Raw genomic sequence first — 26,912 nt, 5'->3', positions numbered from 1 at the left:
CCAATGCTACCAACCCTCCTGCTTTAAGATGCCACTGCATCCCCTTCACACTTGCTCACACTTAGATTTTTCACCCCAGATCAGCAAACTGCTTTGTGGGAATATATCTCTTGTCAGAATCTCATTGGATTCACTGAATTGAGGCCCATCCACAAAATCAAATTTCTGTCCCTGCTACAATACCAAAACGGTTGCTATTAAAGTCACAAACTATGTTTGATGTGACTGTGGTGAGCTATACCTCCTCATTCTTATCAAGCCCTTTCCAGTCCTTGATGCAGTTGACAACTCAATTCTCCTCTGAAGCTTCTCCACCATCCTTCAATTTTGTAGCACTGCAATCACCTGTTGTTATTCTTATCTATCCAATCATAGCCAGAGATCATCTGCAATGGTTTCTCTTCCTGTTCCAAATCATTACCTCTGCTGTGTCCTCAGGATCTATTCTTGGCTTCTCCTTCTGATTTCCACGTTGCCCTCAGCAACATCACCTAAAAAGCAGGTTCCACATTTACACTGATAACAAGCAGTTCTACCACACCACCAGCACTCTCTACTATTCCATTGACTTTTGATTTGTCATACTGCTTGTCCAATACCCGATACAGGATGAACAGAAATTTCCTCCAGCTAAACACTGGGAAGACTAAAGCTCTTTCATTGCTTTCTGCCATAATCATTGTTCTCTCGCCACCAACTCCATCCTTTTCTTTGACAAGTGTCAGAGGCTGAACTGGGCATTTCCAACACTGGTGTTCTTTATTAAGACTATTTACTTCCATCTCCATAACATTGTCCATTTTTCCCTTTGCCTTAGCACAGTAGCTGCTGAAATCCTCATCCATGCTTTTGTTTCCTCTAGACTTGCTGATTCAATGCTCGCCTGGTTTGACTCCCATCTTGCACCCTCCACAACCTTGAGGCAATCCAAAACTTTGCTGTTCATGTCCCAACTCACCCTAAGTCTCATTTATCCAAAGCCTCTGTGCTTGCTGACTTACAACAGTTCCTGGTATGACAATGCCTCATTTTAAAAATCCTCATTCTTGTGCTTAAATTCCTTACCCCTCCTCTCCTCTATAACCTCCTCCTGCCTAAAACAACATCAGCTTATATTTTTATCGCACCTTTAACATAATGAAATGTCCCAGGGATTTTCACAGGGGAATTAAAAAATGTATGACACCAAATCACGGATGGTGATATTAGGTCAAAGGGGTAGGTTTTAAGAAGTCTCTTAATTGAGGAAAGTGAGATAGAGAGGTGTAAGAAGAGAATTCCAGAGCTTAGGATTAGGCAACTGAAGGCAAATAATGCACTGATAATGCACAAGAGGCCAGAATTAGAGGAGTACAGGTATCTTGGAGGGTCGTGGGGTTGGAGGATATTACAGAGATAGGGTAAGCCATGGCCATGGAGGGATTTGAAAACAAGGATAAAAATGTTATAATCAACATTTGGACTGGGAGCCATTTAGGTCAGCGAGTGCAGGGGTGATAGAGGAATGGGACTTGCTAAGAGTTCTGGTTAACCTTAAGTTTACTGAGGTAGAACATGGGAGACCAACCATGAGTGTTTGAGAATTGTCAAGTTTAGAGATAACATAGGTATGGTTCAGAGTTTCAGAGATGGGTGAAGTTTAGCGATGTTACCGAGGTGGAAATAGGTGGTTTAGGGATGGCGAAAGTATGAGGTTGGAAGCTCTTTTCAGGGTCAAATATAACACCAAGGTTGTGAACAGACTGGTTTAACCTCAGAAATAGGGAGAGTGATGGAGTCAGTAGTTAGGGAATGGAGTTTGGGACAAGGCTCAAAAACAGTGGCTTCAGTCTTCCCAAGAGTTAACTGGAGGAAATTCCTGCTTATTCAGTACTGGATGTCAGATAAGCAGTCTGATAATTTGGCAATAGTGGAGGACATGAGAGAGATGGTGGTGAGGTAGAGTTGGGTGTCAGCAGCATACATGTGAAAACTAACAGATTGCCTTCGGATGTTCTTGCTGGGGAGGGAGGAGTGCAGCATGTAGATAAAAAATAGGAAGGGATTGAGGATAGGTATTCAGGGGACACAGAGGTTTTGGTGCAGGAAAAGGAAGAGAGGCCACTGCAAGTGGTTCTCTGGGTAAAATGAGATAGATAAGAATTGAACCACGTCCCGCCCAGCTGGACAACAGTAGATACATTGGAGGAGAATGGTGTGGTTAACCATGGTTATCTAGTTAACTTTCTGGTCAAATGTTAATCCCATGGATGTTGATGTTCAGTAATGATAAGCTCACTGAAAGTCAGTGGGAAATGGCCAGCCTGTCTCTCTAGTTTAGATGGTCATTGCCTGACATTTGAATGGCACTGACGTTACTTTGCACTTATCAGCCTAAGTCTGAATGCTGTTCAGGTCTTGCTGCAGGAGGGCACTGACTACTTCATTTTCCAATAAGCTACGAATGGAACTGAACTTTGAGCAATCATCAGTGAATGTCCCTTGATACCACAATTGGGCAAATGCTGTCTTGATGTCGAGGACAGTCACTTTCACCTGACCACTTTTTATGGTCTCGAGTTCCACATTCCAACTGCTATCTGAGTTAAGAAGATTCTCTTGAATTTCTCATATTTACGGCCACTTGTTTTGAAATTCATCGCAAATGGAAACATCTCCTATACATCCACCCTATAAAACCACTTCATAATTTGAAAAACTTCCATCGGGTCACTGCTCAATACTGGGTGGGATTTTCCTCCCCCTCTTGGTGCATGGGATTTTATGGTCCCACTGTTGTCAACAGGGTTTCCCGTTGAATGCACCCCTTGTCACCGGGAAACCCGTGGTGTGCCATAAGATCCAGCCGGCGTAAATGCCAGTATGATTTCAGCAACTCTCTGTCGAGCAAAGAGCGCCATTATTCCTGCCATGAAACCTAATGTTGAAGTTGAAAGAGATCTGGGATTTTAACAAATTTGGCACTAAAACTCCCCAATGCCCAATTTTAATGGAGTAGCAAACAACAAAGCAAATGCAAGATTAACTGCTTGGCCAAAAGGGTTGATTACAAGCCAGAAGCATTTATGTTTAAGCACTGGAGCTCTGAAGTTAAGCCAGCGAACAGCCATCAGGGTAATCCTAGCTTCAGTGGACTGAGTCATGACTGGAGACTGAGCAAGCTTTCAGAAGGTTTCATTATGTCTGATCTGGCTACCATTGGGTTGCATGACTATCCCTCTTTACCATTTTGAACCTGGTGGTAAAACACTTTACCAGAAAAAGTATGCATAAAACATTATTCCATTTTCAACTTTGCTGTTTCACTGAAATGTAAATTTGATCTAGCTGCCAGTTAATAAACCAGTAATGGTAACATAATCTGAAATCCAGAGCTGCATTTGACTTAGAACAACTCCCATCTGTGTGAAATATTATCAGAGTACAAGAGAATCAGCCAAACCAAAACTGTCAACAGGAGGAACATTAATGCGATTTATACAGCTTCTGGCCAAATCTCTGTTAATGCAGAGAGAAATAGAATAAAATGCAAAGGTTCGGGTGGCGGCCACCTATTTATTCAGTGGCTGGGCAATTCAAGGTAAAGGTTATAATGGTTTAATACTGAGAATTGGCTCAGCTTTTAAAATTTGCATGATGAATGTTTGTTCTGAAGGTTGGACAAAAGGGTCAATTTTCCACTACAGTTCAAATAAAAGTATCTTAAAACTGCTTAGTTGCTATTGTAGTATGGTTGGTGCCTATGTGTATCTGGTGGTAAAATATGGTATGTATGATAGGAAACATTGCCAAGGGCTGACCCTCAAGGTACTAATGTACGGGTTTTGGGGAGGGACACAGACCCAACAGATATCCCAATTTGAGTTCACATGGTGAGGGAGTGCTGAATACAGGGAATGTGAAGGTAGAAAAGCAGATGGGGTTTTGACCAGGCAATCTAGTATGTCTGAATCTAATTATAACTTATAAGAAGGCCACAAGGTAAGTCGGTATAACTTAAATAACAGCAGTTTATTATGTCTTTATTGTTGCACTGTCAGTCCTAGACTGACTCCCCCAAGCTGGGTGGAGCTTGTTCCCCAGATCACCTGACCTGCTCACTTAAAGGGGCAGTAGGCACCCCCAACTACATATATAACACTCCTCTTGTGCCTTCCCGTGACCAGCTAACCTGCACAGGCAATGCTCAGCCACTTGGTTGCCCTCTTGGCAACAAGGCAAATAACTGGAAAGGCACCTGCAAAAGAACATCAAAATGTGGGGAAGGTGCATCGCCTTCAATAGACAGTAAGCAGTGTCACACGAAAAGTAAATGAGATAAAAAGCTATGAAACAAGTAAACAATATGGAAAAATGGGTTCAAATCCTCATAAATTTTATGCTGAAATTTTGTGTGCACTAAAAACACATAATTGGAAATTCAGTTGGGCATGTGTCCCTCTGTGACCTTTCGTTCAATAACTTTAAGAGGCATAAGATCTTGATGTGAAGAACCCAAGTTCCTGTTATACCCTCCTGGTGGGCAAGACTTGAGATACAAACTTGTAAAATTGCCCCAAAATATACATTCCTACAATTGAACCTGGTCAAATGTGCCTTTAGTGAGTTGCTAACACTATTTCAGTTTCATAATGTTTGATTTTCCAGATAAGTGACTGGAAGTTTACAGGAATGTTTAATTCAAAAAAGGAGTACTCCTAAATTCGTACCAAGGAAATCTCCATGACAAAAGCATGGACTGCATGTGGTACAGTCTGTTTACTGTACTGTCAAAGAGCTGAAGCCATAGAACATTGTCTTCAGCAGAAGGCCACTTCTTTGGCTATTCATCACTCACCTTGGTGTCTTATATAAGGACCAATGTGGAACTGCTGAAGAAATCCTTGTAATTTAAACCACTCGCGGGCTAATCACATGCTCTGGATACAAAGTGCAGCACAGCTGCAAAGGCACAGCCTGAGGCTGGACTCCATGTCACATGTCAATGTTAGTACAAGCCAGCCAGCTGTGTCCTTTCTCCCTCAATACCAGGATCTCAGCAGGCACGAGGCTTCTGGATATTAATATTGTAATTATATTTTGCAGAGAGAGCAATTTAAGGCTATTGTTTCCAGTAATATTAATAAGGAGCCCAAATGAGGATCATTTCCTTCTTTTTAAGTTCTTTCTTTAGACTATGCCAGTACTGGAATGACATTCTGGTTTAAATAAATTATTTGCATTTAAAAAAATAGTTTTGAGCAACTAAATATAGTGATTTATACAAGACTGAGGACCAATGGAAACCAAATGTTATTGTTCTCCAAATTTTCAGATTCCTGACGCTTTTCTCTTTTAGGCAATAACTATGGACCCGATTTTACCAACAATTTGCGCCCGTTTTCGGGCGCGAAATCGCGGTAAAGTTGGGTGTGAGGCCTTTATCGCGATCTGCACCCGCGTCCGCGCAGATCGCCACTTTACCGAGACCCGCGAATGGCGGGGATCCGTTCCACGCCCAAATTGAGCGCAACGATGATTTAAATGAATTTGCATGCATTTAAATTGAATTAATGAACTGCCTGCCCAACTCTATCAGCATTTCCCCCTTTACCACCGCGTTTGCCGATCCGGAACTGCGCTTTTAGGGACCTGATAAGTAAAAGTCTGAGTCGGGTGCTCCAGCCTCTGAAGAGCACATTCAGAGCTTCCAACGGCTCTCTGACTCAGATCAGTGGTGGGGGGGAGGAGGGAGGCGGGTCAGATCATTCTCTGGTTTGGGGGGGGGGAGGAGGAGGAGGCGGGTCAGATGTATCTCTGGCGGGGGGGTGAGGGCTGATCGTTGTCTGGTGGTGGGGGGGGAGGCGGATCAGATATTCCTCAGGAGGGGAGGGGGAGTGAGGCCAGACCATTCTCTGTGGGGGGGGGGGGGGGGGAGTGAGGCCAGATCGTTGTCTTGAGGGTGGGGGGGGGGGGGGGAGGAGGGAGGCGGTAAGATGTATCTCTGGTGGGGGGGGGGGGCAGATGGATCTCTGGTGGGGGGTAGATGGATCTCTGGTGGGGGGGCAGATGGATCTCTGGTGGGGGGGGCAGATGGATCTCTGGTGGGGGTGCAGATGGATCTCTGGTGGGGGGGGCAAATGGATCTCTGGTGGGGGGGCAGGGGGTCCGCTGCCACTCTGGGGGGATCGGTCTGGGTAGTGGGGGGGTGAATAAGGGGGACACACACACATCACTGTCCCCCTTATCCACCACCCCCCGCTACCCAGACCGATCGCCACCCCTGCCCCCTCCCCCCCCACCGATCGCCCGCAGAGTGGCAGCGGACCTCCCTGCGCCCCCCGCACCCCCACCAGAGATCCATCTGCCCCCCCCCTCCACCCGCCACCAGAGATCGATCTGCGCCCCCCCCCCTCCCACCCCGAGATACACCCTCGCTTCTGCTTGTCACTCCCGGGCCGCTTTCTCTGCTTTCTGCGGCTCGGGAGCGATCCGACACGGGCGCACTTTTTCCAATTTCTTTCTAACTGCGCATGCACAGTTCAGAGCTCCGATCCTTCCGGCAGTGCTAAGCCCCGCCACAGTCCGAATCGGACTGGAGATGGCTGAGAGTTTATGGGGGCGCCTGAAAGGGGATTTCTAAGTCGGATCTGTACTACACCCAGATTCGGCACTTAGAATGAAAATGGTAAAATCGAGCCCTATATGTGATTACAAGGCATTAATGTCATTGAAAGATCCAGGTGATGTTACAAAAGCCCACTACCTGAATACTAAGATTAGATTGCAACCTTCATATCACTCCCTTGTGACTGTTATTCTTAAGACTGTTTGGTTTTAATTTTGCATGTTGCTTTTGGGCCTTTCTGTGCCAGTTCTCATGGTGTGACTGCCACTGCAACATGTGTCCTTGATGTATAATAACATTCCCATTGAAGATTAATGACTGTGATTACATTTGCACAGGAAGTTAAAAATTTGCAGATAATTATGCAAATCCCATACTCCAATAATTCATTGGCATGGGCCCAATTTTGGGACATAAAACCAGTGCCTAAATATTGAATGTGATGGGCAGCAAGTGCATGCTTGTTCCATGCCGGAAATGTACCATTCACCATACTGAACTGAGCTGCTACAAGACATGCACCAGAATTCTACCACCCCACTCACCAGGGAATCGGCGCGAGCGAGTGGTGGACAATGGAAATATCTGTTAACCTCGGATGAGATTTTCCAGTCTCGCTCGAGCGTGGCCGTAAAATCCTGTCCACGTTATATTCCACAATCATTAAAATATTTAAATAAGGGCTCTACTTTTACAGCAGCTATGGGTGATTTGGTAAGGCTTGTTGAAGGACTTTTTTGTGACATTGGTCTGCCACACATTATGACATACAGCTCAGCAATTTGTGGCGTTAACGGCAATACCAGTCAATGGTCTTATCCACTGCATACTGGTTAGCGGCTGCTGATTTCTCCATTTAGTTTATTAGTCAACTTCAAAGTGTTTTCAGGTCCGTTTTGCTTGAGCTGGATTATTTGTGGCTGCCTTCAAAGTAGCTTCTTGCAGTCCTGGATGGTCAGATAGTCCTTTAGGGCTTTGGAGACAATGGGGTGCATCAAGAAGAAAAGAGGGAGCAGGAGAAGCTGGGAGAGGAGGGATGAGGATGCAGAAACTGCATAGGAGACCACATCCACAGTGTAACACGCCTCTTACCTGAACCTCACTCAGAAGCTATGCTCCAGGCACATTGCTTCACTTGGGAGTTTGCCACCAAGTTACTCACCTGCTGCAGTCACAACTTAAGCCTTGAACCAGATGGACAGCGCTGTCCATTGACAGCGCTGTCAATGTGCTCTTTAAACTTTATGTAACAGGCTCCTTTCAAGCTGCAGCAAGTTGCATCAGTTTGCAGTCTACCACTGTATTCAGTATGTGACTAATGCTCTTTACACCATCTGCATTTCCTTCCCCACGGACAGAATTTAGCAGGATGATGAAATACTAGACTTCACATACACGGCCAGTGCTATAGGTGGTATTCATATTGCCTTATCTGCTCACTGTCACCAGCTAGCCATCTTTCCCAATGCAAGGGATACCAGACCAGGGATATCAACATCCAGCTAGTACATGACATGTGTGAATGGCAAAGCAGGCTTGAGGAGCCAAATGGCATACTTCTGTTCCTATGTTCGTATGTAGGTCTGTGCTCAGTGGTAGCAGGCATGATGCATTCATCCTGAGGCTGTTTTCTATACTACCATTGCTCTAACCAGTCTACAGGCTGGCTGTCAGGTAACAAGGCACAGTTGACCTACAATAAGAGTCATGCGGTCATCAGAAATGTAACTGAGCAGACAGTTGGTCTGTATAAGTGATGTTACTGCTGTCTGTGCCATTCAGTCCTGAATCTTTGCAAAACTTGTGCCTGTCAGTTGTGCGTTTCATGACTTTGCCGTTATGACCAGCTGGGAAGCAAAAAGTGCAGCAGGAGCAGGAGAAGCAGCATCACTGAGCGCCCGTACCTCTAACCGATAGAGCTCTCACAGAGCAGCTCACTGAAGTGCAATGCCTCGGGACACAACCTAGCATCCTCAATACACCAACAGTCCCATAACCATGATCATAACTGTCTTCACCATCACTATCCAATTGCTTTCCTTCATTCTAGCTTTATGGATTTCACACGACCTCGACACCAATTCCAGAATAAAAACAGTTTAACCAAAATTGAACTGCAACTGTGTCTAATAATTAACAGAAATGATCATGAACCTACCCCTGTGCAAGCCCTTGGGGCTCTGTGCACATTCTGGGCTCATTTATTTATCCTTCTTAGTGCTTCTTCAAAGTGTATTCCTCGTGGCCAGAGCTTGGGAGGTGGAAGGTTGCTGAACTTCCATTGAGGTCACTTCCGATGACCCTGATGGGACGAACTTGAGAAGTTCTGAGTCTTGAGGGCCTCGCAGCAACCTGAAACATTTTGACACGGGCCTGGATTGCACTGTCCAGTTGGTTGTCTACCAGGAAAAAGGGCATTGGCAGAGCAGGTCGCAGGGCAGCACGCGGACTGTCATCCCAGAGAGAAGATTATAGGCCCCTCCCCATGAAGCCATGGCCATTCTCCTGGGAATGTGCCTCAGCACTTTTATGTCACCATGTAAGAACAGTGTAGGAGTGATGTGACATTCTGGAAGCCCCTGGTAACATTGGTCCCTGAGCTAAGTTGACAGTCGTCTGAGTATTTATAAAGTACTGTTAACTAGAGCTAACTTTGGTTTATGTTGGACAGACTAAGGCCAAAGGACAATTTCTCACAATTGTCTGGTCCCTGGTGCAAAGATCACCCTCTGGGCCCATTTACTTCATTAAAAATAGTCCAAAGGAATTCTCGGGTCAAAGTTTCTGGCAAATATTGTTTTTTTAAAAAAAAGTGATTCAAAAAAAGTTATCATTAAAATCAATTTACTTCATGCTAAGTAACACACTTCATCTTGAACACTGCCCAGTGATTCATAGCGGAAAATGTGAATCAGGCAAGGCAAGCATCAGTCTTATCTGCAATTATCTCTACAATCGAATACCCTAGTGACACTTATTGTTGGTCTCATATGAGGAATTTTGAATGCACGACTGGAGGGTTGTCAATCCCCATGGAACCAAACCGCAGCATTAGTCACCAACTTCCTAGATTGAAGGGTAGAAAAATTAGGAAAGAAAAAGGCAAACAAAATATACAAGAAACATCTAAATCATCCCAAAAATGTTGAGATGATTTCTATGGAGATGTGCTGAAGACAGACGGAATTGTCAAATTGCTGGGGTAAGCTATTCTGAAGTAGGCAGATCACCCTGGCTAACAGCCACAACATCCACAGAAAGAAACCAAACAATATTCTAGCTTCAGATGTACACTGCTGCTGCCTGTCATTGTTCAAACAGTGCACTCTTTGAGAGTGAATTTTATTTTCCCACAATTAAATAGAAAGCGCTTTTAACACTGGACCTCAGTCTGTGACTTGTCTATGCAGGCAGTTTGTCTAACGGAAGCATTATACTTTTGGCCACATGCCTTGCCTGTTTTAGTGAACGCCCTTTGTTGTGGTTATGAAGTTTCATATTTAACAACATAGGATCAAATAGAAGAAATCTAAACCTTGGTGTACAGGGCATAATTTCAAAAATTGCAGATGATACAACATTTAGAAGCACTGAGAACAATGAAGAGGATAATATAGAACTTCAAAGGGACACAGACAGGTCGGCTGATTGGGTGGACAAGTAGCAGACGAAATTTAATTCAGAAAAGATTTAAGTGATTAATTTTGGTAGGAAAAATGTGGGAAGACAATACAAAATAAAGGGTACAATTCTAAAGGGGGAGGAGGGGCAGAGGGACCTGGATGTAAATGTGCATAACTCATTGAAGGTGGAAAGATAGGTTGCGAGACCGGTTAAAAAAACAATCTGTATCCGAGGCTTTATTAGAGTATAAAAGTAAGGAGGTTGTGTTAAACTTGTATAGAACACTAGTTTGGTCTCAATTGGAGTATTGCATCCAGTTCAGGGTACCACACTTTAGAAAAGATGTGACGACATTAGAGAGAATGCAGAAAAGATTCACAAGAATGTTCCCAAAGATAAGGAACTCCAGTTACAGAGATAGATTGGAGAAATTGGGAATGCTTTCCTTAGAGAAGGTTGAGAGGAGATTTTATAGAGGTATTCAAAATCATCAGGGGCCAAGGAGAAACTTCCCATTGGTGGAAGATTGAAGACAAGAGGGTACAATTTAAAGCGCTTTGACAAAAAAACAATGGCAATATGAGGAAAACAAAATTCCCGCTGTGAGTGGTTTGGATCTGGAATGCACTGCCTGAGTGTGGTCGAGGCAGATTCAATTGAGGCAATCAAGAGGGAAGTGGATTATTATTTGAAAAGGAAGAATGTGCAAGGTTACGTGAAGAAGGTCAGGGAAGTGGTACTTAGTAAATGGCTTCTATCGAGAGCCAGCGCAGACACGACGGGCCAAATGGCCTCCTTTTGTGCCGTAACCATTCTGGGATTCTGTGAAACAATATCTGGTGCTTGCTTTCTTTTTAGGCCTATTACCAACAATGCAAACAAATACAATCGGAAGAACCGGCAGCGAAGGCAAATAAAGTGAACATTTTGGATTACATCCTTATTGCTTTCCAAAAGATGTGATCATTTTGAGAACTCATTAAGATCTCATATTATTATGTTACACATGTGTGATTTAAAATGTCTTATACCAACCTTGCTTTCCACTTGGAAATTTTAACGTTTTCACAGGGGATGAGACTGATTTGCTTAAAGGGGATTTGGGGAGGCTGGGGGGCGGAGGCGAAGGGGAGGGAAGCATGCCATATCAACTCAAATTAATATTAAGAACAAAAGCAATATTTAAAAGCGAATGAAGCAGATACCTTGGAATAATCAAATCCATGCTTCTCCTTAAAGCCATTCCGACTGAGGGTGTAGTTATAAAAACGGGAATTCTTTACAAGTCCAACCCACTCTCGCCACCCTGGTGGGATGTAGCTGCCATTATATTCATTGAGGTATTTCCCAAAGAATGCTGGAGGAGAACAAAATGCAGGTCAGTCCAAGTGTAGCACTTAACTTGAAAATGAATCGAACAACATCTGAAACAGAAGTACTCAATGTTTCGCTTCCCTTGTGACTTCTGTTTCTCTACTTGTCTATTTTGTCAGAGCAATTATGAACATATTTCGGCACTGTGCGCTATGGGGCAGTGGAAGTACTCAAGAGATAAGCTTCCATGGCAATCAATAAGACTGTAATCAGCTACTGACTGAGTGTGTATCACTACAGGAGCATTACAGGCCTTACCAAAGCTACCCATTCTCTTGGCAAATCCCAACCTTACAGTCTTTCCTATTTAATCGCACAACTTCAGGAACAGAAAACATCACATAAATAACTGGACAAGCTAATTAAATGAACCAGATTGGGAACATGTTCCAATTATGATTAAATTGCTTTGGATTGCGCCATTAAATTTGGGTTAAAATGAAGGGGGTCATGCAGCTATTCTGAATCCTGCCTGACAAGAAGCCTGTGTTTAAGTCAAAGGACCTGATGATCAAGGTGCAACATTCTCACACCTGGGAACAAAAGGCAAGAGTAGCTGTGCCAACAGTGAATAGACTTGCCGGCACCAAGTATTTGGGGCAGAAGGGAAAAGAGAGAGCGGAAAAGAACAGCAGGCGGTGTGATTAGCAGAGAGGAGAGGTTGCAGGTGCTTTGCGAACTACCCAAGTCATATGTGAGAGGAAGATCATCTCTAGTTGAAGAGGTACAAACCTTAGCCATCTCAGGAATCTGGGAGGTTGGTCCTGGCATGGTTGAGGGGGGCGTTTTACTGCGGATAGTGGATTTGGAAAACTCACCAAAAACCTAGAAAGTGCTTGGAGATAGCCATTTGAAATTACTATTCAGTGAAGCCATTGGAAGCCTACAAATTGTTTGCTACAAGGATCGTAATTCTGTGGAGTGTGTGAGGTGGGGAACACAGCAACCTTGGAAATAGGAGCAGGAGTAAGCCATTCATCCTCTCAAGCCTGCTCTGGCATTCAACTAGTTCTAGAGCTTCCTCTGCGGTAGAGAATTCCAAAGAATTATTTATGTTTCAATGAGATCACCTCTCTTTCTTCTAAACTCAAGAGAGAATAGACTAGTCTCCTCAACATAACATTGTCAAACAAAGGTAGCCGAAGCCTTGCTTTCCTGGAAAGTGGTCTGGCAGTCCCCTCTGCAATTTAACTGGGTGAATTTAGAAAGTTTTTGTACAGAACTGAGAAATTCAGAGTTCTGGGGGAGTCATTTATCACAATGTTTCACTGCATGTTAATTTACTGACACAGAAATCTCTGGAGCCAATCTACTTTCATGTACACAATATATGTAAGTAATATTCGTATTCAGGATTCCTTGCAATGGTTGGATTGCAATTCCTCTGTGCTATTTCCAGCACCAGCTGATGAGCTCACACCAATTCAACCTGTGCGGTTTTGAATGGTTTAATAACTGCAATAAAACAGTGCAAATAGGAGCTCACGCAACCATATTAAACTACACTAAAACAGCGTGCAGAGGAAATTAAATTCCAATAATATTCTATTTGTGTATTGCATAATCTAGAGACCATTATATTACTGAGATCATTATCTTCTGAGAACGTTTTCTACTGTTTGGTTGCTGCATATACCAAAAATATACTGGCTCTCCAAGGTGGAAATTGGAGTATTTATCACCCATCTCTAGCAGCCTTGAGGAGATGGTGGTGGGCCTTCTTCCTGAATCCTGTGATAATTATACCACAATGATCCTGGGGAGCTTCAGGATAGTGACTGAGTGACAGTAAAGGAACAGGAATGAATGTTCAAGTAAACATGGCAAGTGACTTAGAGGGAAATCTGAAGGTGTTGGGATTCTCGCGATATTCATAGAAATCATAGAAACCCTACAGTACAGAAAGAGGCCATTCGGCCCATCGAGTCTGCACCGACCATAATCCCACCCAGGCCCTACCCCCATATCCCTGCATATTTTACCCGCTAATCCCTCTAATCTACGCATCCCAGGACACTAAGGGGCAATTTTAGCATAGCCAATCAACCTAACCATCTTTGGACTGTGAGAGGAAACCGGAGCACCCGGAGGAAACCCACGCACACACGAGGAGAATGTGCAAACTCCACACAGACAGTGACCCAAGCCGGGAATCGAACCCAGGTCCCTGGAGCTGTGAAGCAGCAGTGCTAACCACTGTGCTACCGTGCCGCCCCTGACAAATTGTTCTTGCCCTCTTCAGTGGTGGAGCTCATTGTGGGGGGAGGGGGGAGGTAGTTCAATCAAAGTAACTCAGCGAATTTCCACTGCACTTTCTAAGATATCAAAATGAGCTTGCACCAGTTCAATGCTCAATGCGGTAAAGTCAGTGTGCGCCCCGAAAGGGAGATCCAAGGATGACCTGGAGTTGGGCTTTGGGAGCTTCGTAGCAATAATTTAAGAGAGTTGCAGATACTTGCCCCTCTGCAGGCAACTCGCCCAATTGTTGAAGTTAACCTTCAGTCACTCAGATCCTCAGATATGCACTGGAAACTGGGGAGAGGGCAGTAGGCCAGAGGTCAGATGCAGCCGGTAGTGGCAATCAGGAACACTGTGGAGCTGGAATTAGCAGCATTCCTGAATCCACTGGCTCCACATGAATTTCTAATGAATATACTTAACCTTTTTGGTGGTGCTCACTGTTCTCTTAGGTTGCATTTGTTATGAAGCAACAAGACATCCATTAGTGGAGAACGTGTTCAGTATGGGATGAATTAGAACATCATTACAGTATTTACATAGATTGATTTTTACTTCACTTTATGGTCCATTATCTTGAAGTTGAATATTCCTCATCATCCTTAATCCTTCGCACACAGTCTCAGGAAGGATTCTTCCTGACAAATGTCATGTCTGGAAAGAGGAGTTTGGAAATATTGGGAAGTAGCAGTATGGGTCTGGATTTTCTTTGGTGAAGCGGGGAGCAGGAATTGGGAAATTACCCAACTCGGTGCACCTGCCTCAGAGAAAGTGTCCACACAGGCGAGATTTTCCGTTGCCCAGCAGGGATTGCTGGAGCCAGGCCTGCCAGCCCCTGGGAAAACTTCAGAGGCAGCCACAAGGGTTAGTTAAAAGGCCCCCCTCTGTGCTCTGGGACTTGTGCCAGCTGCAGGAATAGCAATAAAACAAATTGCAGCCCTCACCTCTCATCCTCTGCACACTGCCCATGCCCTATCCATGCCAACTCCTGCCACTTCATACCTCCCATCCACCCTCACTGGCACTGGCATAGATATGAGTGGTGGCAACAGATTCACAGGGCAGAATTTTCCACACTCCTGCTGCGTGTTTCGCGGCAGCGGAGGCAGCCCACCATTGGCCAGCAGCGGGATCTTCTGGTCCTGCCACTGTCAATGGGGTGTCCCGTTGTACGCAACCCCCCCCCCCCCCACTGCCGGGGAACCAGTGGTGGGGGTTCGCTGTCGTTGGGACCAGAAGATCCTGTCAGTGGGAATAGCTGGAAAATTCCGGCCAAAGACTTGGGTGGAATTCAACTCCCTCCCACGAGGTGAGTTTGCATTAGGGATACATTTAATCAGGTGGGAGAGTAACATATGGGGACCTTGCCATCATATTGTCTCCGCTTTGATGTAGTGCATGGCAAGACGGCTTGTAGTCAGCCTTCCCACCCTACTGCCAATGGTAACTAATGCCCACAAAAGGGCCTCATCTCCCTACTGCTGGTCTTCAATTAGCGGATAGGGAACTTGTCATGTAGAAAACCTGAAAAGCAAATCCTATCAGTGTTGCTTGAAAGCATCTAGGTGGATCTCTTGTTTCAAGATACTCAGGGCCTGATCAAGGGACCCGGCATTGTGAAGGAAGAGAGACACACACTCTACCCTTCCGACTGGCCCCCTTCCCTCACCCTGTCGTCACTCACCTGTGGTCTGGCTCCCTCACTGATCCTGGGCCTCAGGTAGATGCATTGTAGGCAGCTTCCTTCCCTCCACTGGTGGTGCTGCACAGCAATGCACAGCTGCTGGCCTCAGATTTGTGGCAGCTCTTGGGGAGGGAGGAACCGCGATTTCCACCCCCGGCGTCCTTGATTCTGCGGAAAGTCTACCACTGCCCAGTCACGTGTCTAATTGGCACTTCATTCAGAGGGACCTCTTGAAAGGGAGTAATATGGGAGCTCTAGCTAACTCTACAGCTGGTGGGCAAGGCCCCTGTCACCTCCATTAAATGCCACTTGCTAGAGGAGGGATATGATGACAACAGTTATAAAGGTGAGAAGGCAATGTCAGAGGCAACAGAACCTTTTACAATGTCAGCTGTTAGGGAGCTTAGGAAGAGACGCTGGGTGTCAACAAGGGTCAAGACTGCAGGAGACAATTTGCATTCAAGAGATGATCTTGGTGTCCATAGGGGGAGACTCTAAGAGAGAGAGAAGTGTAGGGAGCGATTCCCCCCCAAAAATTCTAAGTGTCAAATTTGTGTAAAAACTGGAGTAAATCCTGTTGGTTTTTTCAGCGGGAGTTTCAAAATGAATCTCCCACACTCTGCACTGCAGAGTGCCTCAGCGTAAAAATCAGTGGGCAAGGCCTATTCCGGCTGGGGAGGCTGGTAGCATAGCACTGAGTGGACCACTGGGCATGTGCCAATCTGTTAGTGCCGAGATCGGCACATGTACAGTACCCCGCATTGCCGGCCTCCTGCTCACTGTCCCCCAAAACATGTCCAGGCCAGCCTCGCTCCCCCCCCAGCCTGCTTCGATTTCCCCACCCCTACTGTCCCGAACTCCCGAACAACCTCCCCCCCCCAACCGCAGCCCTGACACCACACAACACCCTCCCGCCCCCCACAGCAGGCTGACCCCCCCCACCCCCCCCACCGCCTCCCCCCCAGCCCCCCCCACCCCCCCAGCCCCCCCCCCCCCCCAGCCCCCCCCCCCCCCCCGCCCCCAGCCCCCCCCCCCCCACCCCAGCCCAATGGCCAGCCTTGATCGCTGGCCTCGCTCCATCTGTCACTCAGCCCAAGTGCAGAGTGGCAGCGGGACCACCCACCCACAACAATTGCCCCCCAGGGGTCCCACTCCCTTGGCACTGCCTGATGCCCGGTGGGCAGTGCCAATGTGCCCCCTGGGCATTGACACTTTGCCCCTTTGGCACTGCCAGGGGGCACAGGTTTGGCACTGCCAGGGTGGCAATGCCCAGGGTGCACCCCCCCAACCCCCGGCCAGGCCCCCTTCACCCCAGTAGGATCAGCCATCAGCTCCTGGCAAGTGGGGAGCTATACTAAACCCCGCTGGAGTGAAATACCCCTGGCGGCGGGTGGAAAGAGGCAAGTGGGCCTAGAGACTTCAGTCGCAGGCCCACTAATGATATTTAAATCATGTAGATAAGTAGTAACATAAGTTATTCAGCTCCACACCGATTTCCAGCGCGGAGCTGATGGCGCTAGACCAGCGAATCGCGAGGCCGTGGCGCCCAGCGGGGAGCCCATGATATGGCCTCCGCTTGAGCCTCCCAGCCCGCTGCACTACAAAAGCAGCACAGCATGCTGGAAGAATCACCCCCGCAGTCTCATGGATGGGTTGGGGGAAAGAGTTTCGAAGAGGGTTGGCTGAATGGGCTTAACAAAGAAAAGTAAGCAATATATCCAATTAAACCAATAGTTTTTACCTTGGTGACAAAGAAGTCCATAAACTTATCACACTTGTTGGAGGTGTAGGTAGAGGGACCAAGATGAAAGATGATGGATTGGCAGTGAAGATGAGGGGGATGGAGCAAAAGAAAAAAATAGAAAGTCTCGCATTTATATAGCACATTTCATAACCTCAGAATGTCCAGAGTGCTTTCCGAAAGCACTTCTGAACTGTAGTCACTATTGTAACCTCAGTAATCTTTCAGGATGATGTTAGGATCATGGGATGTTGAAACAGAGGAGAGTCAGGTACAGTACAGCTTGATGTGATCAAGCTGGAGTAGGCAATGGATGCTCAGATACGCTTACATTTGCATCTCTTGGATATGAGAGGATAAAGGTGCGGGTGGTATCCGGGAAACAATTGGGATTGAGACGGTTTTGTTTTGTTATGAAGAGATGAGTGGTTAAGAAAATCAACAGCGACAGACGTATCAAAATAGAACAGCATAGAAGCACAGCTAACAAGTCTGTGTTAGCTCTTTCAAAGAACAATCCAGTTAATCCCACTTTTCCTCTCTTTCCTGTTATCCCTGCAATTTTTTTCTCTTTCTAGTATATATCAAATTCCCTTATAAATGCAACCATTGAATCTATATCAACCCTGTACCATAACAGGTTTTGCAATTAAAATCCTAATCACTCGCTGTACAAAATTTAAAATCAATTGCTGATTTTAAAATTATAGGCTAAAAGGAACAATAGCAGCATTGGTATAACACTGGGTAAAGGATAGAAGAGACAGAATTATGATGAACTGCACTTCTTTTAGACTGGAGGGAGATATATATTAGTTTTCCCCAGGGCTCACTACTAGGACTGCTGTTGTTTTTGATATAAATGACTGGGACTTGAGGTACTGGGCATCATTTTGAAATTTGCAGATGGAAGTGTAGTAAACAGTGAGGAAGATAGTGTTAAACTTCAATAGGACAGACTGGTGGAATGGTGGACACTTGGCAGATGAAATTCAATATAGGAAACATGAAGTGATACATTTTAATAGGAGAAATGAAAATAGAGAATACAAGCTTAAATGGCACAACTTCAAAGGAAGCGCAAGAACAAAGAGACCTGGCTGGGGAAGTTTACACAAAATAATTGAAAATGGAAGGATAGGTTAATAAAGCAATTAATAAAGCATATGTGATCTTGGGTCGTGTAAATAAAGCATATAACACAAAGGCCAGGGGGTTATGGTGAATCTGTATAAAACATACGTTTGTAAATACGAAGTCAAAGGCTAGACAGCACAGAGTTCAGGATTGCAACTGCAAGTGGCTTAGGGTTGATTTCACCTCCCCACCCCCCCAACCCTCCCCAGGGGCAGATATAAAAAGTATAATTAGGAGGGATGGAACTATGAATGGTAGGAGATACAAGAAAGTGATTGCAGATGGCCTTGTTAGTGAACAAGACCTTGGGCCATGAGAGTAGAGAGAACACAGTAGATGGCAAGCTGAAGGTTAAGAAAAGGAAGGATGCTTCACCGATGAAGTACATTAATTATTCATGGTGCTGCATCCTGTAATGGTAGCACAGCAGGCATGACAATGCAACTGCTCTGTGATTTAATATAAGCAACTTATATTCATGTCATTGGCTCCCCTAAGTGGTTCAATGGGTAACCGTATTGCTTTGTATGATTTTGAAGTACAAAAGTTCACAGATTTGATTGCTGCATTCTGCTAAATTCCTCAGGCTGAGCTGGGACTGTGCAAATGACACTTTAGTTTACTTCAATGGTCATAAATTAATGGGAAAATATCAACCACAGTTCTGGCTCTGTGATTCACTTTGGGAAATTTTCATCCGTGAAAATGATACCATATTCAGTTGTGTTAACTTTCCTAATGAAGCATCCTGCCATGACTCACTGTTTAGGCTTGTACTGGATGACCAGGCTCTTGGGTAAAGTACCAGTGGCCCAATTATGCTGATGGAATAACAGCCTAGTATGTGTCATTGCCTTCAGAAGAGGGCAAGGGAAAGCCAGGAGTATGAAAAGCTCTTTGCATAGTGAACAGTCCAAACATGAAAAGGTAGGCCCAAGCCCCACCAGATATTGGGCCCTGTTTGCATCAGACTGGCACGCTGCAGAAGCCTGCCAGTGCTTGCTATGTTTGAGCAAACCAATTTGGCAAAGAATGAAACAAATAGCCACCTGCTCCCCGATTTGGATATTCTATGGGTCTAACACCTGCTTCAGTCATGGGCTCTGGGTGACTCATTACAATGCCTATGTCATGATATCGGGAGCCTTATTCCCACCATGGAATGAATGAGCACATGCTCCCTGACATATTGGATACAAGGCACTTGTACTATAAAATATAACATGTAAAATGAACATGGCATTCTCAAATTTCTAGGCCATTATTTCCAAAGAGAGCTTAGTCATGTTCATGTTGTTGCTAATAGCCTTGGTTAGAATCTGTGCACTAGAATATTACAGATCTCTTTTTCCTTCTTTTGGAGCGATTCCCATCCAGTTTTGCTGAATCTTACTGACACCACTGTAACGTGAATAATCCTTTATAATGAATTTCCTTTGTATGTTATCAAGTTAATTTATTTGTGCTGCCCTCCACAGATCCCCGACTGTGTTAGCGCACGCTAAATGAGCTCTAACTATTGTGCAATATGCTAATTGCTTCACTTCAATTGTTGCCTGGTAAATGTTTCTTGGTATAAATCCCAAAGATCTATTAACTTTACAGCTAATGCCACCAATACATTTCTATGCCAACCACTGTGATGCTTCAACACCTAAATCTGGGTGGTGTACAATGGCTGTCATAATACCATGCTATTAAATATTCATGGGGAAATGCTTCTGGTCCCTTTTGTACGTTGAATTCCTTCCAAGATTCGTCATCTCATGCCAAATAGAATATGCATTATCCTTCTTTAATGAAAATTATCCAGCACGTTCTTTTGAATAAAAAGCTTTTCTATCATTTAAATCCCAAATTCAAAGGGAAACAATCTATTAATTTCCCTCCTTATAATCTTAAATATCATAAGGGGTGATGTCCATGCACTTCCTGGTGTACCACAACTTTGCTGAGCTCCTTTAGTGCAAGACAATTTTGATTGAGGCGACCATGTTATTCCCCCATCCGCACACCTCACTTTATTCCAACTGCTGTCCAGGGGCCTTCTGGGATTACTTGGGAATTCTGTCATATATGTCGCTATTAGGTCTCCTAGCACCTACAGGTGCTGTTCTGGGCTGCAATGGGCCACATCAAGAGAGAGCTGAATGGTGTTGTTTGATTCAAGGCTGGGCCAGCCAATGTTCTAATTATGAGCACCTGCTGTATTTGGCTATTCTGCTTGAGCATACACAGATTTCTTTATTGTTCTGCTAGAGGCCCCCATCTCAATATATTAATAACCCTTCTGCGGTATTTGAGAAAGGGTCATAGCAGGACACAGAATCAGAATTTCAATGCTGCTTTACTTTGAGTTGCAAAATGGCACTGGCAGGATTTCTGTGCTTGAGATTTTTATTATCTCCCTGAGCATTTAGATAAATAACTGCCTTCTGCAAATATATGACTACATTATATCACTGTCTGATTAATCAGCTGCTCAGTATACTTTAATAAACGTTCTTGATATCTTCAACTAAAAACAAGGTCTGGCGTGATATTCTACTAGTTTTGAACATTAAAGTGATATCTTGTAGGAATATAACTGAGATCAGTGTCTAAATAGCAGTTACCAAGCAGGAATCATGGTGCATTTTTCCAGGTGTATTACTGATAAAAAAGGAAAGATAAACACTTCCAAAGGCATAGGGACTTTCAGATACACCCACGTGACTGATATGAATACAAGGATTAAAATCACCCAGGGTAAGAACATTTATATAAGACCTAAAGATACATTAACAACATAGAACAAAGATAATTTGCATTGTTCTGCTCAGGATACCATTAATATGATAGGACTTTGTATTGGAGGTGGTGTTTTGGATGAGTTGTAATTCATGAAAGGTAGAAAGCATTGAATGGGAATCACAAGTAAGTGAGCAAGTATCATTCTTCATAATAAATAGTTATGGAATAACTAAGTAGGTTATATGTACCCCTTTTTTAAAAAAAACATATTTTAATCAAATATAAAAGGAGCATAAATGATTGATCTTTAGGTCTAAATATAAAAATTATCCTCTATTTCAGATGACCCCAACGAGAATTTAAAAATGAAAAAAGTTATTGAAACCATAGAAGATTTAGATTACAGAGAAGGCCATTCAGCCCATCATGAGTGTGTCAGTGAATGAAGAGCTATTCAGCCTAGTTCTTCCATCCTTCCCAGGCCCAGAGTCCTTGTCTCTCACAAATGCTGAGAGATTTTGCTTCCACCACCCTTTCAAGCCATGGGTTCCACACCTCTGTCACCCACTGGGTGAGAAAATGTTTCCTCCCCTCCCCCACAATTCTTCGACTGATTATTTTAAATCTATCCTCCCTGGTTTTTAACTCCTCTGCTAAGGGGCGGCTCACCATCGACTGTGATTTACATTCCTCACCCATGCCACTATCAGGGTCCAATTGGGGGGGGGGAGGGAGGGGGGCGGGGGTGGGAAGGGATGGAGCCAGAAAATCAGGCCGCCAGGAAGGACTGGAGAATTCGCCTGCTATGTTTTGCCTGTTGCAACTCCAATGTTCATTACCTCAGATTGAATTCCATTTTTCACTGTTCTGTCCAAAAACCATACCCATATCTTCCTACAGTTATATATCTACATATCTATATCTTGCTGAGCTTTCAGCCTCACTGGCAACCACATAGCCAATGTTTGTATCAAAACATCTGTATCGAGCCCCCTACATTTGAATCTAAATCGTAAATATAAACTACAAAAAGCAAGGGAGCAAATGCTGAGCCCTGCAGAACCACACTGACAACACTCTCCCAGTCGTAAAATACATGTCAATCATTACCCTTTGCTTTTTGCCACTGCGCCACTCTCCCTGGAACGCCTTGGACACAAACTTATATCTAAATAGGGATTAGTCACGGTGAATTTGCTAGTTCTGTAACATTTCAATTCAGTTTGAGTATGGATCTTTCCTCAAATGACAGATCATAATCTTCCCTTTGAAACTCACATCTTTAGAGTAATTTTAAAACATCATAATGTGTTATCCATCCTAATATATCAGGATGCATATATATTATTTGTTTTCAGCACTAAAAATATTACATATTAAAATTTTTATAAGCAAAAGTTCTCTGCTAGCAGAATACTGATAATGTTACAAACCTGTTCTGTACCCTGTGTTGTTTAGGTACACTGCAAATGTGCGTGTTTCATGCATTGCTTGCCAGGAAGGTGAGGAGCAGTTCTCGTTGTTTGTGTAAGTATTGTGGTTATGGACGTATTTTCCTGTCAGCATGGAGGATCGGGAAGGACAGCACATTGGAGTTGTTACAAAGGCATTGGTGAAGTGAGCGCCACCTTGCTCCATAAGCCTTCTGGTTTTATTCATCACCTGCAGAGAACCTAAAAAAATGTAATAGTTAGTAAGACAATAATGAAAAAATCCAGTTTGTAGCACAAAAATTAGTTTGTAGCACTCTTCAGGTGATTACAGTATCTATTTGATTCTGATGAATATAAATCTTGAAACTAAACGAGAGACACGCATTCACGTAGCAGTTTTTACAACCTCCCAAATGGATTCCCAAAGGACATTAGAAATGTAATCACCATTTATAAGTAGGAAACGCAACAGCCAATTAGGGCAGAGCCGAAACAGCAATGAGATAATGTCTAGATAACACGCAGAAAATTCAGTTACTTAGGAAGGAATTCTCCTATTTTGAGACAAAGTGCCAATGGCGGGGGTAGGGACATGGAGTGCTTTCCGCTGTCACTGGGAAAACGCGTCAAATCTTCCAGGCCCAACCTCATTAATTTTGCAAATCGGTATTTTACGCGGTCTTCAATGGCAGAACAGGCTTGGATGGCTGTAACCTGCTGTCAATTCCGGCTGCCATATTTAAAAGGGAACTGGCATCCCCACTGTCAGCAGCATTTGCTGTCAGGAAGAGTAGATAAGGGTCAAGCCCCCAAGTTTAGTGCCATCTCATTATGCGTCGTCCTTGACCATGTGGGGAGGCAGGAGTTTAAAGTTTATTTATTAGTGTCACAAGTAGCCTTACATTAACATTGCAATGAAGATACTGTGAAAATCCCCTAGCCGCCACACTCCGGTGCCTGTTCGGGTACATTGAGGGAGAATCTAGCATAGCTAATGCACCTAACCAGCACATCTTTCAGACAGTGGGAGGAAACCGGAGCACCCGGCGGAAACCCACGCAGACACGGGGAGAACATGCAGGTTCCGCACAGACAGTGACCCAAGCCGGGAATTGAACTTGGGTCCCTGGCGCTGTGAGGCAGCAGTGCCACCGTGCCGCCATCCTATTCCTGGCAGATGGGAGGAAGAAACCCAGCAGGGAAACAAACACGGCATGGGTGCAGATGGCCAATGCCGTTAGCGTCCATGGCGTGCAGAGAAGATCAGCAACCCAGTACCAAAACAGGATGAACAACCTCATTCACTCCGCCACGGTATGTCCCATCCATGATCGCACAATCCACACAGACTCCAAATGTCAGGGCCCAAGGACCAGTGGCAACAGCATCTTCTGCCCCAGAGCCCCACTCTAGCCCATTCACACTGCGGTGGACTGGCCACGGTGCCTTCTTCACCCTTCAGCAGACATGGGACACTGCACGGAGCGGGGTGGTTGGGGAGTGGGGTACCTGGCATTGGCGCTGAGGGAAAGAGCAGACTCCACATCACATATACGTATGAACCTTCCCCTCGCATGTGGATATGCTCTGCATTCTGGAGGAAGCTGCTCCACAACCTCTGCCCTATTCGCTCCAGTGATAACCTGCTACACAGAAGTGGACTACCTTACAAAGGGGGGAATGAGGAATGATCTGAAATGCAGGTCAACCTATGAAACATGCAACCCCTCTCCAGCATTCTTTTCTTTGACCAGGAGAAGTTCTGGTGTAGGGAGTGGGAGAAGATTGGGGGTGAGTGTCCACTGTGCCACAAGCCCCTCACTGAGGATGAGGAAAGGGCGTCACAGTTCGAAGGCATCGAATGGGACAGAGCCATTGGCAATGCGGAGCTTGGCCTTCGCCATCCACCGGGTGAAAATGCTCCTATTGAATGGGGATATGGGTGGAATGTGCCTCTACCTCCATCTTGGAGACAGTCGATGCTGCCACTCACACTCTCCCTTCTCACTTGCAGATGCAACCAGGAAGCAACCGGGGCCAGAGAAAGAAGAGGAGGTGGATCCCTTCCCCTTTCCCAACCTCAGCACCAGCCTAGGAGTCAAGGAGGTAGCAGAAGAGAAGAGCTGCACACTGTTAGGGGCATCATAGCACTCACTTGCACCCTCCACCAGCTAAGGTACACATCGCAATGGGTATTAGTGATAAGTCAGGTGAGGCTGCACAATCTGGTCGTTACCGCATGGACTTGTGTCCGCAACAAGAGGGGGCAAGTGCAGCCGAGCTCCCTGGCTTTCGGAGACACCTGCAAAAGGGGCATGTGTGAGGCCCCAGTCTGATGATGAACTCCGGAATCAGAATTTAAACAAGGGCAGGCCTGTCGAATACTATTAAAACAAGGGAATACGTGAGTGAGAGGAGTCCATCTGCCAGTTGATGTCTCCATGGGGAGGGTGGTAGGTGCCATAGAGACCCTCATCCAGCAGAATGTGGAGTCATGGGCAGCCCTGCACTCCATCACCATTGCCACGGTGAGTTCATGCACTGGCAATGAGGGGGAAACAGGCCACATGGACATCGCTCCAGGTGCCCTTTCCCCTCAGGCCAGGGCCCTTAGGTGCCTAAAGAGAGGAGCAGCAGCTGGACACCCCTGGGTCATCCACTCAGGACTTTCAGTGGTTGTCGCTCCCTCCAAAACCCTTCAGTCTCTGAGCCCTTGCCAACACACACAAGCGCGCGTGTGCGCGCACGCGCACTTCATCCATCGCACTCACTGACTGTCCCAAGCTTTCTCAGTGCTGCCTGCATGGCTTCCTTTTCAATTGACCAGTGTCTCCGCCCACTTCCTCCATTCAACACATGCATCCTCCTACAGTCCATCCTCTCCCTCCGCCCCAGCATTGTCCCTCCCTCAAAATTCACCAACCACCCCTCCACCTACAGCACCCCCTTCTATCCCTCCACTCCAGCATCTCCCTCACCCTGTCCTCACCCTCCACTCTGATATTGTCCCTAAATCCAACCTTCACCTCTGGTCCCACATCCTGTGATCCTGAATTCTCCCTCAGCCTGTCTTTTCCTCCTCCACCTTCAGCACTCTCAAATCTTTCCCTCACTCCTTCCTCAATACCTACTCCTCCAGTGCACCACACTCCCTCCCTCACTCCATCATCCACCCTCAACCTTTGTTCTGGCATCATCCCTTACCCCCTCGTCTCCCCCCATCTTTACCGTTCCTTACACCCTCCCTTACTTCTACCTCTTTTGCTACACCTTCCCCCACTGTCCTATTTCTCTCTGCCACCACACCTGGACACCCTCGGCCAGTCCCAGCCCTCCCCAACCCTTTCACCTCTCCACACCTGCTCCCCCATGACACCCACCTCCACCCTGATCTCCTCATTCCTCTAGACTCCCACCCTCAGTCCCTTCTCCCCAAAGGTACCTTGTCCCACAGCATCTTCCTTCTCCCCCACATCTCTCCCTCCACCTGGATACCTTTGGCCCTCCGTACTCCCTCCCCACCTCCCAGCCTCCCCCCACAAGCCTCAACACCCCCCCCCCCGATATCTTCAACTCCCCCAAAGTGTTCGTCCCCTCCCTGCCAGCCTCACCCTCCCAACGTCTTCATTCCCACTCCCCGACCCTGAGACCTTCCGCCTCTCACTCACCCCTGTCTTTGCGGCATTCCCATCTGCGGTTGGTGAGGAACCTGACTTTCCGGAACATGTCAGAGAATTCAGCAAAGACCATGGAAGACGTTGGGAGCGCAGAGGTCGCTGCGTGGGGATCTCCCACCCCACAAGAGCTGCATCGTGTTGGCGTGGTGGGGGGAGAAGATTCCGATTGGGCCTTCATCTGCATCTCATTAACAGGATGCAAACGAGGTTCCTGCCAGCCTCTGGTGGGTTTTCCGACCCACCCACAACAGGCAAATTCATGCCAGTGTGAAACCAATTTCTGGGCCTCCCACCATATTTGCCCCCATACCTGCTCTCGAACCCACTGGTGGGACTTGGCAGAATGCCACCTTTGATGCTATGTTTGGATTTAAAATTACATCCTGGGTATGAGCTGCATTGGATGCTACTTTGGGTAGGTCATTAGTGCAGGCACTTGGTGTGTGTGTCAGAAACATGCCAAGTTGGCAAATTCTTACATCAATCCGTGTATAGTGCTGATTTGAATTTAGCAGTGCCCACTTTCAACCTCAATGTGCAGCTAATATCCTGCCCCAACCTCCCATAGCTGAATACACATTCAGTAGCAGGAAGTGCTACTTAAAGGGATCTTCAATTGCTTTCAGGTTAATTGTTGATTTTTTTTACATTATGAGTTCAGAGG

The 26,912-nt window shown here is 45.7% G+C and overlaps 1 protein-coding gene across 2 annotated transcripts in view; it reads right to left on the bottom strand.

Annotated features, from left to right (window-relative positions):
* sulf1 (sulfatase 1) overlaps positions 1-26,912 on the bottom strand; it is a 423,430-nt gene that overhangs the window by 117,024 nt on the left and 279,494 nt on the right. For both annotated transcript variants that reach the window (XM_078217099.1, XM_078217098.1), the window contains 2 exons: positions 22,572-22,811; positions 11,437-11,588 (listed from right to left, as the gene is read on the bottom strand). In XM_078217099.1, coding sequence (XP_078073225.1) covers positions 11,437-11,588; positions 22,572-22,811 — 392 coding nt within the window. The remainder of the gene's footprint in view (positions 1-11,436; positions 11,589-22,571; positions 22,812-26,912) is intronic.

Source organism: Mustelus asterias, chromosome 7 (genome assembly GCF_964213995.1).
Source record: "Mustelus asterias chromosome 7, sMusAst1.hap1.1, whole genome shotgun sequence".
Taxonomy (NCBI): Eukaryota; Metazoa; Chordata; class Chondrichthyes; order Carcharhiniformes; family Triakidae; genus Mustelus; species Mustelus asterias.
This window is presented reverse-complemented; position numbering and strand designations above follow the sequence as displayed.